Here is a 13,651-nt window from a genome sequence, read left to right on the forward strand (position 1 = left end):
TCACACACAGGGATCCTTGTGGGGGGGGGGGGTATCCTAAAAAGATCAGGAAGCATCCCAAAACCAGGCACAGGCTGGAGAAATGAGTAAGCAGAGAAAAAAAGAGGAACATCGAGAAATACTTTGCCTGTGATCCCAAGAAGGATCAAAATACTCAATCTGAAGATAAGGAAGTTCAAATTCCTGTATCTAAAGACTCCAAGAAAAACAGAAATTGGGCTCAAGTTATGACAGAGCTCAAAAAAGACTTTGAAAATCAAATGAAGGAGTTGGAAGAAAAATTGGGGAAAGAAATGAAAGAGATGCAGGAAAAACATGAAAAAGAAGTCTGCAGCTTAGTCAAGGAGATTCAAAAAATGCTGAAGAAAACAGCATGCTAAAAATCAGCTTAGGTCAAATGGATAAAACAGTTCAAAAAGTTATTGAGGAGAAGAATGCTTTAAAAAGCAGAATTGGCCAGATGGAAAAAGAGATAAGAAAGCTCTCTGAGGAAAACAGATCTTTCAGACAAAGAATGGAACTGAGGGAGGCTGCTGAATTTATGTGAAATTAGGACACAATACTTCAAAACCAAAAGAATGAAAAATTAGAAGAAAATGTGAAACATCTCACTGAAAAAACAACAGATATGGAAAACAGATTTAGGAAAGATAATTTAAAAATTATTGGAACACCTGAAAGTCATGACCAGGAAAAGAACCATAACATCATTTTCAAAGGAATACTACAGGAAAATTGCCCTGATATCCTAGAAGCAGAGGGCAAAATAGAAATGGAGAGAATCCACTGATCCCCTAGAGAAAGAGATAGATCCCAAAAAACCAACCCCTAGAAATATTATAGCCAAGTTCCAGAACTCCCAAGTCAAAGAGAAAATATTACAAGCAGCCAGAAGGACACAATTCAAATAGCGTGGAGCTGCAGTCAGGATCTCAAAGGACTTAGCAGCAACTACATTAAAAGCCTGTAGGGCTTGGAATATAATATTCCAGAAGGCAAAAGAGCTTAGAATGCAACCAAGAATCAACTACCCAGCAAAACTGAATGTCCTCTTCCAGGGAAAAAGATGGGACTTTCAATGAACCAGGGGAATTTCAAATGTTCCTGTTGGAATGGCCAGAGCTGAACAGAAGGATTGATCTTCAAATACAGGACTCAGGTGAAGCATAGAGAGTGGAGGAGAAAGGGAAAATATGAAGGGCTTAATGATGATGAACTACACATATTCTTGTATAGAAAAATGATACTGATAATACTCATATGAACCTTCTCATTTAATAGAGCAGGTAGAAGGAGCTTTTATAGATGAAGCAAATTCAGAAAGCTGAATTTGAAGATATATTGTGGTGTAAAAATGGAGTCAACAGATAAAAGGGAAATGTAATGAGAGAAAGAAAAAGGAGAGGGGGGAATAGGCCAAGATATTTCATATAATAAGATTTTTCTTTATTACAATGAGCTATTACAATGATATAGAAGGGGGGAAGGCAAGGGGGAATGAGGGAATCTTCGCTCTCATCAGAGGTGGCTAGGAGAGGAAACAGCATATATACTTAATGGGATATAGCTATCTAGAATAAGGAGAAGGGGGACAGGGGGAAGGGGGGGATGTGAGTGATGGAGGAGAGGATGGACCATGGGGGAAGAGTGGTCAGATATAACACATTTTCTTTTTTTTAACTTCTTGCAAGGAGCTGGGGCCATAGGGCCGGGTAGATGCTGGGCCTAAGGGATGGTATGTGGGTTTGGGGCCTCTTGGCCCTGGGGCTGGGGATCTGTCTGCTGCACTACTCAGCTACCCTACAGAAGGGACAGAGTGAAAGAAGAGAGAAAATATATTACATGGTAGTAGAGAAATACGTATGGAGGCAGTTGCGATCAGCAAGGGCAACAGTGGAAAAATATGGAAGTAACTTTTGTGATGGACTTATCATAAAGAATGTGATTCACCTGCGACAGAGCTGGTGTTGTTGTAACATAGACTGAAGCACATTTTTTATAATTATTGTTTTTTTGGGGGGGTTGCAGGGCAAATGGGGCTGGGTGTCCTGCCTGGAACTGCACAGCTGGGTGATTGTTGAGTGTCTGAGGCTGAATTTGGACCTGGGTGCTCCTGGCTCAAGGGCCAGTGCTCTGTCTGCCACCTGGCTGCCCCTACCATTATTATTACTATTTTATTTTATTTTGGGTCTTTTTTTTTTGGTTTTTGCAGGGCAATGAAGTTGGGGTGGCATGCATGGGTTCACACAGCTGGGTGATTGTTGAGTGCCTGGGGCTGGATTTGTGCTCGGCTGCCCCTGGTTCCAGGGCTGGTGCTCCATCCACTGTGCCACCTGGCCATAACTACAATTATTATTACTTTTTTAATTTTAATTTTTTTCTCTCCCCTTTATCGCTCATGCAGGTCTATATTTTTTGGGAGGAGGGGGTATTATGCTTACTCTTAAACAAGAATATTTTAGCAATGTATAAAAAAATTTGTACAAAATAAGAATAAATGAATAAATTTTAAAAAAATCACTAGAATACCAGAACGTCTTAATTTAAGGGAAAAAAAGACCTGGACAATATCTTGAAAAGTAATTACCAAGGAAAAATTATCAAGGCTATTCAGATAGCCTATAAAAAGAGGGAAAAACAGGAATGGGAAGAATCCACTAATCAAATCCAATGAATATTATAGCCAAATTTCAGAGTTATCAGGTAAAAGAAAAAAATAATACAAGTGGTCAGAAAGAAACAATCCAAATCCTGGGAAATCACAATCATGATAATCCAAGACTTGGTAGCTGCAACACCGATGGATCAGAGGTCATGAACATGATATTCTGGAAGGCAAAGGAGCTAATACTATAACCAAGAATTTAATCCTGCAAAATTAAGCATTATACCTCAAAAGAAAAAAATGGTCATTTAATGAAATAGAAAAATTTTAAGCTCTCATAAGGAGATGACCAGAACTAAACCAAAACTCTGACCTGCAATAAGACCCAAGAGAAGCATAAATAGGTAAAAAGGGAAAACACAAGGGATCCAATAGAGCTAAACTGTTTATGTTCTTAAAGGGGAAGATGATACTTGTAATTCTCAAAAATTGTATCATTAACAGCAAAACCAAAAATTTAAGGGATGAGAAAAATACATTCAATGGGTACAGAAGGAAGGCAAAGATAGAATGGAGTAAATTATTTCTCATGAAGAGGGTTAAAAGACCTATTAAAGTAGAGGGGAAAATGGGAGGGTGGGCAATGAGCAATGGCAATAAATCTGATGATTTAAGGAATTTAATGAATAGTTACTACCTAGATTAACAGATCAGGAAAAAGAAGGTCTAAATAACCCCATCTTAGAAAAAGATACTGAACAAGTCAGTAATAAATTCCCTAGGAAAAAATCATGAACCCAAGTGGGTTCATAAGTGAATTCTACCAAATATTTAAATAACGAGTTAACTCCAAAATTATTTGGAAAAAAACAGGTGAAAAAGGAATTCCCCCCAAAGTCCTTTTCTGACATAAATATTATGCTGATACTTAAACCAGAGATAGAAAATTATAGACCAATTTCAAGTATCAGTAACAAAAACAACAAAAACATGTTTATCTCAACAGATGCTGAAAAAAGGCCCCCCCCAAAAAAGATAATGACCAACAAGGGGATATGGGGAAAAAATGGGAAATTAATGCATTGTTGGCTGAGTTGTTGAATTGACTCAGCCATTCTATAGAGCACTTTGAAACTATGTCCTAAGGGCCATAGGAATACCACAACTAGGTATGTATCCCAAATGAGATAAAATAAATTAATAGGAAAAGGACCTACATATAATGTATACATAACAAAGAATTTGAAATTGAGGGGATAAGTGCTCAATTAGGAAATGATGAACAAACTGTGTTACGTAATCATGATTGCCGGGTTTTTATTTACAACGCCGGCTTCTTTATGCTAGTCCGTCCTCTTACTCACCAGTCCAACGCATGATGAGTCTTCGGGGTACCTCCGGCCCCCACTCTTTGATGGGGGAAGAACCAGACAGAGCGCCTGAGGTGGATAATGAGTCTTTATTCTTCTGTGATCACATCCCGCTCTTTCCCCACCTCTCAGCAGACACTTTTATCCCCTCTGTCCTCCCTCCCATGAACTCTTACTCAATGAGGGGCCGAGTTCTGTAACATTCCCTTATAAGGTGATTATGTTTCCCCCGCTAAGCGACCGCCAAGCCTCTTCCCCCCGCCCCCAACACATGATCAAATACTATTCTGCTATAAGCAAAGATTAGAAAGATGCTATCAGAAAAACCTAGAAAGATTTATGTGACCTGATTCAAAGTGAAATGTACTATGTACAAAGTAACAGCAATATTTTAAGATAAATAGCTGCGAGTGATTTAGTTATTCACAGCAATACAATAATCCAAGACAACTCTGAAGGACTTAAAATGAAAAATATTATCCATCTCCAGAGAAAGAGAACTGATGATGTCTGAATAGACTAAAATATGCTTGTTAAAAACTTTTTTGAGGGTTTTGGGGGGGGGGCATGGGAGGTCTGTATTTTCTTTTGCAATTATTTTCTTCTGCAATTATTATAGAAATGTATTACATGACTAAATATATGCATATATATAATTGCTTGCCTTCTCAATGGTGGGGAATGTAGGGGAAGAAGTGAGAAAGAAGGAAGAGAGAGAATTTGGAAATCAAAGTGTTTGAAATGAATGTTAAAAATTGTATTTACATGTTCTTACAAATAACTGGGAAAATATAAAATATTAAATAAAAGAATATAAACTACATATGCTAAAATATTTTGACAAAATACACTTAAAAACATCAAAGAGTATTGGAACAAAGGAAGGATTCCTTAAAATAATAAACAATACCCATCAAAAACCTTCAACAAACATAGTCTGTAATGGGGATGAACCAGAAGCCTTCCCAATAAGATGAAGGGTGAAGCAAGGATGCACACTTTCACCACTATTAAATCAATATAGTACTATGTTAGCTATAGCAACAAGAAACAAAAGAAAAGGAATGAGAATACGAAAGGAGGAAAAAACTATCACTATGTAGATGATGAGATTTGAGAGGATAAAGAGAATCTTAGACAATTAACTAAAAAAGCAATTGAAATAATTACCAATTTTTGCACAGTTTCAGGATATAAAAAGAAAAACAAAAATCGTTAGTATTTCTCATATGACCAAAGCATTTCTTATATGAACAAAGCTTCAGCAGCAAGGGATAGAAAGAGGAATTTTATTTAAATAACTGTGAGGGCGGAGCCAAGATGGTGACAAGAAGGGATCAAGTCTTAGGCTCTCTCTGATAAAACTCATCAGCTAAGGACTCTTACTAAACTTTCGAGAGACAGAACCCACAAGGGACCCACCAGTGAGGCAGTTCTCCTGCTCAAGGTAACCTGGAAAAGAGCAGAAAGGCTCTGCTCCCCGGGGTTGGAGGGGCGGCCCGCCGGAGGGGTGGCCCGCCAGAGTGAAAGAACTTCAGCCTCCAGGAGGCAGCCCCAGGGCGCTGGGAGTCTCAGCTCACAGCAGTGGGGGAGTCTCCTGAGCTGCACCCCGGGGAGCACTAGGCACAAAGTGGGGGAGACAGCGGGGGACCTCTTCCAGAGAGAGCACATGGAACCCAGCCCTCAGGGCACACAGCCAGCAGCTTGGTCTTTCCCCAGCCCTGATCCAGGAAAACAGAAGCAGGCAGAGCTGGTAAGCAGGAGCCCCCAGGGCATGAGCCCATTGAGCTGAGGGAGGGGAGTGAAGAGAGACTGCTGAGCTCTGTCCTCTGCATCTGGAACAGGACTCTGGGGCTCTGACCACATTCAGATCCTGATAGAAGTCTAGGCCCCCCCCCCCAAACCTCAGCCCCGTGGCAGAGGGGGCACTTATGGTCATTCACATACCAGGAGGGAAGACAGAACCTCACACACTGAGACCCTTGTGGGAATGTCCCAAAAGCTCAGAAAGCACCCCAAAACCAGGCCCAGGCTGGGAAAATGAGCAAGCAGAGAAATGAGAGGAAGACCATTGAGAAATATTTTGCTCATGAGCCCAAGAAGGATCAAAATACTCAGTCTGAAGATGAGGAAGGACAAGCTCCTGCATCTAAAGACTCCAAGAAAAACAGAAATTGGGTTCAGGCTATAACAGAGCTCAAAAAAGACTTTGAAAATCAAATGAAGGAGTTGGAAGGAAAACTGGGAAAAGAAAGGAGAGAGATGCAGGAAAAACATGAAAATGAAGTCAGCAGCTTAGTCAAGGAAATCCAAAAAAATGCTGAAGAAAATAGCATGCTAAAAACCAGCTTAGGTCAAATGGATAAAACAGTTCAAAAAGTTATTGAGGAGAAGAATGCCTTAAAAAGCAAAACTGGCCAGATGGAAAAAGAGATAAGAAAACTCTCTGAGGAGAACAAATCCTTCAGACAAAGAATAGAATTCAGGGAGATTGATGAATTTACCAGAAATCAGGAATCAATACTTCAAAACAAAAAAAAATGAAAAATTAGAAGAAGAAAATGTGAAATATCTCATTGAAAAAAACAACTGATCTGGAAAAGACTTAGGAAAGATAATTTAAAAATTATTGGAATACCTGAAAGTCATGATCAGGAAAAGAGCCTTGACATCATTTTCAAAGAATTACTACAGGAAAATTGCCCTGATACTCTAGAAGCAGAGGGCAAAATAGGAATGGAGAGAATCCACTGATCCCCTAGAGAAAGAGATCCCAAAAAACAAACCCCTAGAAATATTATAGCCAAGTTCCAGAACTCCCAAGTCAAAGAGAAAATATTACAAACAGCCAGAAGGACACAGTTCAAATATCAGGGAGCTACAGTCAGGATCACACGGGATTTAGCAGCAACTACATTAAAGGCTTGTAGGGCTTGGAATATAATATACCGGAAGGCAAAAGAGCTTAGAATGCAGCCAAGAATGAGCTACCCAGCAAGGCTGAATGTCCTCTTTCAGGGGAAAAAGATGGACTTTCAATGAACCAGGGGAATTTCAAATGTTCCTTTTGGAATGGCCAGAGCTGAACAGAAGGTTTGATCTTCAGATACAGGACTCAGGTGAAGCACGGAAATTGGAGGAGAGGGGGGAAATATGAGGGACTTAATGATGATGAACTGTATGTATTCCTGCATAGAAAAATGACACTGATAATACTCATATGAACCTTCTCAGTTAATAGAGCAGGTAGAGAGAGCTTTTATAGTTGAAGCACAGGAGAAAGCTGAATTCGAAGATAAAATATGGTGTAAAAATGGAGTCAATAGAAAAAAAGGGAAATGGAATGGGAGAAAGACAAAGGAGAGGGGGAATAGTCCAAGATATTTCACGTAAGATTTTTTTTTTTATTACAATGAGCTATTGCAATGATATGGAAGGGGGAGGCAAGGGGGAATGAGGGAACCTTTGCTCTCATCAGAGATGGCTAGGAGAGGAAACAGCATATATACTCAATGCGGTACAGACATCTGGAGTAAGGAGGGGGGAGCAGGGGGAAGGGGTGGGGATGTGAATAAAGGAGGAGAGGATGGACCATGGGGGGAGAGTGGTCAGATATAACACATTTTCTTTTTTACTTCTTGCAAGGGGCTAGGATTGGAAGGCCTGTCCAGGACCATAGGGTCAGGTGGATTTTGGTCCTAAGGGTGGTATGGGGGCTCAGGGCTTCTTGGCCCCAGGACCAGGGATCTGTCTGCTGTGCCACTCAGCGACCCTACAGCAGAGTCAGAGTGAAAGGAGAGAGAAAATATAGTACATGGTAGTGGAGAAATAAGAAAGGAGGGAGTTGTGATCAGCAATGGCAACATTGGAAAAATATGGAAGTAACTTTTGTGATGGACTTACCATAAAGAATGCGATCCACCCATGACAGAGTTGTTGGTGTTGGAACAAAGACTGAAGCACATTTTTTATTATTATTATTTGGGGGAGGGTACAGGGCAAATGGGGCTGGGTGGCCTGCCTGGGGCCACATAGCAGGGTGATATTTGGGTGTCTGGGGCCGGATTTGGACCCAGGTGCTCCTGGCTCAAGGGCCAATGCTCTGTCTGCCACCCAGCCACCCCTACTATTATTACTATTTTATTTTATTTTGGGTCTTTTTTTTCTTCTTTGAGATTTTTGCAGGGCAGTGGGGATCGGGTGGCTTGCATGTCACACGGCTGGGTGATTGTTGGGTCTATGGGACTGGATGTGGGCTCGGATGCTCGTGGCTCCAGGGCTGGTGCTTCGTCCATTGCGCCACCTGGCCATACCCACAATCATCACTATTATTGTTTTTTTCTCTCCCCTTTACTTTATTGCCCAAGCAAGTCTATATTCATGGGGGGAGGGGTATTTTGTAAACAAGAATATTTTATTAATGTAAAAAAATAAACATTTGTACAAAATGAGAATTAAAAAATAAAATTTTTAAAAAAATAAAAAAATAAAATAACTGTGAACAGGGGGCAGCTAGGTGGTGCAGTGGATAGATCACCAGTCCTGGAGTCAGCAGAACCTAAGTTCAAATCTTGCCTCAGACATTTAATAATTGCATAGCTCTGTGACCTTGGGCAAGTCCTTGCATAAAAAATAAATGAATGAATGAATGAAAGAATGAATGAAAAAACAAATAAATAAAATATTTACCATTATTTTAAAAAATTAAAAAATAAAGTAAAATAACTGTGAATAATAAAAGGTTTTGGGGAGTATTTGCCAAGAGAAAACCTGATCTATATGAACCCACACAATTACAAAATACTTTCCACACAAAGTCATACATAAACAATTGGAAAAATATCAACTGCTTATGCATATATCACTCAATAGAAGACATTCTGCCTAATTTTCTTATGCAGTGCCACACTAATCCAACTACCAAGAAATCATTTGAAAGAACAAGAAATAATTACAATAAAATTTATCTGGAAGAACAAAAGGTCAAGATTATCTATGGAATCAATGAAAAAAATACAAAGGAAGGTGACTTAATAATACCAGATCTCAAACTATATTATAAAGCAGCAACCAAAGAAATTATTAAAAACCTGGTACTGACTAAGAAATTGAGTGGTAGATAAATGAAATTGATTAGGTACAATGACATTAGTAACTGCTTATTTGATAAACCCAAGCACTCAAGCTTCTGGAATAAGAGCTCACTATTTGACACAAACTGCTAGGGAAACTGAAACACACTAAGTCCTTTAGACAAACATCTCACACTCTATACCAAGATAAGGTCAAAATGGGTACATGATTTAGACATCAAAGGGACAGTATAAGCAAAATAGAAGAGCAAGGAACAGTCAACCTCTCAGATCTATGGGGAAGGGAAAAATTCAGGACCAAATAAGAGAGAGAACACTAACAAATGTAAACTAGATCATTTTGATTATATAAAATTAAAAAGCTTTTGTAAAAACAAAATCTATGCAATCAAGATGGGAAGGAAAGCAAAAAACAAGAGAATCTTTACACCAAGTGTCTCTGATAATGACCTCATTTCTGAAATATAAAGGGAATGGAGTCAAATTTATAAGAATACAAGTCATTCCTCAATTCATAAATGGTCAATAACAAAGTTATCTAAAGTCATCTGAAGAAGTACTCAAAAAAAATAAGAGAGAAGTACTCTAAATCACTTTTGAATAGAGAATACAAATTAAAACAGCTCTGAGTTACCACCTCACACCTATAAGATTGGCTAATATAATAAAAAAGGAAAATGATAAATGTTAGAGAGGATGTGAGAAAACTGGGACACTAATGCACTGCTAGTAGAGTGGTGAACTGATCCAACCATTGTGGAGAGCAATTTGGAATTAAGCTCAAAGGACTGTAACATTATACATATCCTTTGTTCCAGCTAAATATCACTACTAGGTCTTTAACCCAAAAGAGATTTAAAAAAGGGAAAGGGACATACCTAAATGACAATATTTATAGCAACTATTTTCATAGTGGGAAAGTTTCGGGAATTGAGGGTATGCCCATCAATTAGTGAAGGGCTGAACAAGTTTTGGCATATGAATATAAAGGAATACTATTGTGCAATAAGAAATGATGAAAAACAAATTTCAGAAAAGCCTGGAAAGACTTACATGAACTGAAGCAAAGTGAAATGAGAAGAACCAGGAAAACACTGTCCATAATATCAGCAACATTTGGCGATGATCAATTATGAATGACTTAGCTTTCCTCAGCAACACAATGACCCAAGACAAATGCAAAAAACTTACAAGGTAAAATACTATCCAGATAAAGAACTGATCTAGATCTCAGGATCTGAAAACAGATCAAAGAATGCATTTGTTTTCACTTATTTTATTCCTTTTCATGTTTTTTTTCCTTGTGATCTGTTCCTTCTCTCACAAATGTGACTAAAATGGAAGATGTTTTACAAGATAGACACAATCTTTTTTTATTCTTTCTTTTTTAATTTATTTAAGGCAATGGTGTTAAATGACTTGCCCAAGGTCACACAGCTAGGCAATTAAGTGTATCAGGATGAATTTGAACTGAGGTCCTCCTGACTCCAGGGCCATTGCTCTGGCCATTGCTCTACCCATTGTGCCACCCAGCTGCCCCAAGATAGATATAATCTTTATCAAAGTGCATATCATTTTCAGAAAACTGGAGAGGAAAGCGAAAGGAAGAAAAATTTGCAACTAACAGTCATGTAAAAATTAATGCTAAAAATTGCCTAAATATGTTATGGGGAAAAGTGAATGAAATGGAAATGCATAAGCAAATGGGAAGTGCACTTGAGAAAACATCAGAAGGCAAGCACACAAAAGGTTACAATAGACAAATACCATTTACCTGAAAATACGTGACTTACCTCTCTTGCAGCACAGTCACATGGAGCCTCTTCTTTATTTACTTTTCCCTTTGGAAATCCCCAACCTGATTTTGCTAGATAACCCTGAACCAATAATACCTTAAAAAGAAACAACACAAAAATAAATGTAATTTGTTGAGGGCAAGGACTGCCTCCTTTCTGCATTTAGTATAGTAGCTGGCACCCACACAGAAGTCACTTAATAGTTTGTTAGTGATTCACTACAAGAAAAATAAAACATCCTCAGTTGAGCTATTTGGGATTTTTCTCCCCAATTAAAGTTTCATCAGAAAATCTACAATGAATAATTGATTTTCTTAAATCTAAATATGAAATTATACTGCCAGTCTGTCTTCATTTTTTTTTTTTGAACTCAGCACTTGCTACTTAGTCTCAATGAAGCAAACTGCCACAACCAGGAGACTAGACTATCAAACCAGAGAAAACCAAAATTTGGGGAGGGGAAAGGAAAGAATAAAAATGTAACACAAGATATCATACCCTTGTAGAAAATAATACTATTTTTTAAAAATTCAATTCAGAACATTAGGATGACATACATATTTAAGCTAAAAGGTTTCCTGAGTTATATACTAGTGAGTTCATTTAAAATATTGCATATATCACTGTGAGTCTTAATTTCACTCACATTTTCAAGTGTTTCATCAAGAATAATTGCACCGTATGTTGGTATTTCCATTTTATATTCCTTCCATTCATCTACAACTTTCTAAACATATTCACCTTGAGGCATTAAAAAAGGGCAATAACTGAAGAGTAGAAGTAATGTCAAGGAAGTCAATTAGTCTTTTCTCAAAAAACTATAATACACAGACAAAAGGAACAGAATCATTCATGTGAGCTATATTTTGTTTATTCTAAGAAGTAATCTTTAAAAGCCTCACTCTTAGATTCACCAAAGTTGGTTTTTTCCCTACTTAACCTGAAGATAGGTTATAATCAAAAGCAAATTTGGGGGCAGCTAGGTGGCATAGTGGATAAAGCACCGGCCTTGGAATCAGGAGTACCTGGGTTCAAATCCGGTCTCAGACACTTAATAATTACCTAGCTGTGCTGTGTGGCCTTGGGTAAGCCACTTAACCCCATTTGCCTTGCAAAATCCTAAAAAAAAAAAAAGCAAATTTGGGGTTATATACAACTGGAGGTGAACAGACTACAGATGCCCTGGTATATCTGAGATACTAAAGAATAAGAGAAAGGCTTTCAAAGAATTACAATTATTGTTTTCAACTATCTTTTTTGTTTAAGCTCCAGAAATACCATCTGCAAAAAATTTTTTAATCCCTCATTACCATTATGATTCCTTCAATTTCTTTTTCTTCTCTTCGTTATTGCTAGTATTTCTATTATAACATTCAATTACATTGGTGATAACAGGTATCTTTAGTTCACTCAATAAGATGGATTCTAGCTTATCTTCATTACAAATGAATGTTGATGATTTCAGGTAGATATTTCTTTTTTTTTTTAGGTTTTTTTTTTCCAAGGCAATGGGGTTAAGTGGCTTGCCCAAGGCCACACAGCTAGATAATTAGTAAGTGTCTGAGACCGGATTTGAACCCAGGTACTCCTGACTCCAGGGCCGGTGCTTTATCCACTGCGCCACCTAGCTGCCCCCAGGTAGATATTTCTTATGATTTTAAGGAAAAATCCATTTATACCTCCTATGCTTTCAAATAAAAATTACATAAAGGAAGAAGATTTCGCAGTACCACCTTATCTGGTATTGGATAAAAACAGGAAGATCAGTGGAAGAGGGTAACTATAAAATACACAGTAGTAAATGATTACAGGAAGCTTGTGCTTGACTCATCTATAAAGATTTAAGCTTCTGTGTTCAGAATACACTTAGGTTAAAAAAATGGTTGGGAAAATTAGAAGGTAGTCTGGCAGAAATTGGGTATAAATCAATATTTTACCAAGTGAGATCAAAATGGATACTTGACCTAGATGTAAAGAGAGATTGCAAAAGAAAACTAGAAGAACATGGAACATATCAAACTTGTGGATAGAAGAATTTATGAATAAACAAGATATAGTGAAAAGAAAAATGGATTAACTTTGACTACACTAAATTAAAAAGGTTTTGTGCAAATAAAACCAATGTAAACAAGAATAGAAAGAAAGCATAACATAGCGGAAAACTCCTATAAACACTTCCACAGATAAAAATCTCATATCTCAAATACATAAAGAATTTTGTCAAATTTATAAAACTGAACTATTTCCCAAATGATATGAATGGGCAGTTTCTTGATTAAAAAAATCAAAGCTATAATCATGAAAAAATACACTACTGTTTATCTGAAAAATGTAAATTAAATATCTGAGGTACCACCTCACATCTATCAAACTGACTGATAGAAAAGGAAAACGACAAATGTTGGAGGGGGATGTAGGAAAATTGGGACAGTAATGCATCATTGGTGGAAAAAGTATCAGACTGACAAATAATAAGAATTCAGATTCTAAAAGAAATCTGGTCAAATCTTTGAGAAATCAGGTGGCAAAAAACCAATTTAATAAAAATAAATATAACCTACAACAATGGCTATCAATATTCATGCTATCAGATGCATCATTCCTATGATACTGGTGAGAATACAGCTTAAAAATTTGGCAACAACTTGCCTAAAAGTTTAAAAATAAATAAATAAACTTTAAATAAAAAATATTCTCAGACTGCTTAATTGACTCAAAGAAATTTTTTTTATTTTTGTTTTTGCAAGGCAATAGGGTTAAGTGACTTGGCCAAGGTCAGACAGCTAA

General features: G+C 37.5%; 1 protein-coding gene across 1 annotated transcript in view; it reads right to left on the reverse strand.

Annotated features, from left to right (window-relative positions):
* The window catches only part of LOC141498797 (uncharacterized), a 50,201-nt gene that overhangs the window by 14,902 nt on the left and 21,648 nt on the right, over positions 1-13,651 (reverse strand). The window contains exon 5 of the mRNA XM_074201900.1: positions 10,862-10,960. Within this exon, the coding sequence (XP_074058001.1) occupies positions 10,862-10,960 (99 nt within the window). The remainder of the gene's footprint in view (positions 1-10,861; positions 10,961-13,651) is intronic.

This window comes from Macrotis lagotis, chromosome X (genome assembly GCF_037893015.1).
Source record: "Macrotis lagotis isolate mMagLag1 chromosome X, bilby.v1.9.chrom.fasta, whole genome shotgun sequence".
NCBI lineage: Eukaryota > Metazoa > Chordata > Mammalia > Peramelemorphia > Peramelidae > Macrotis > Macrotis lagotis.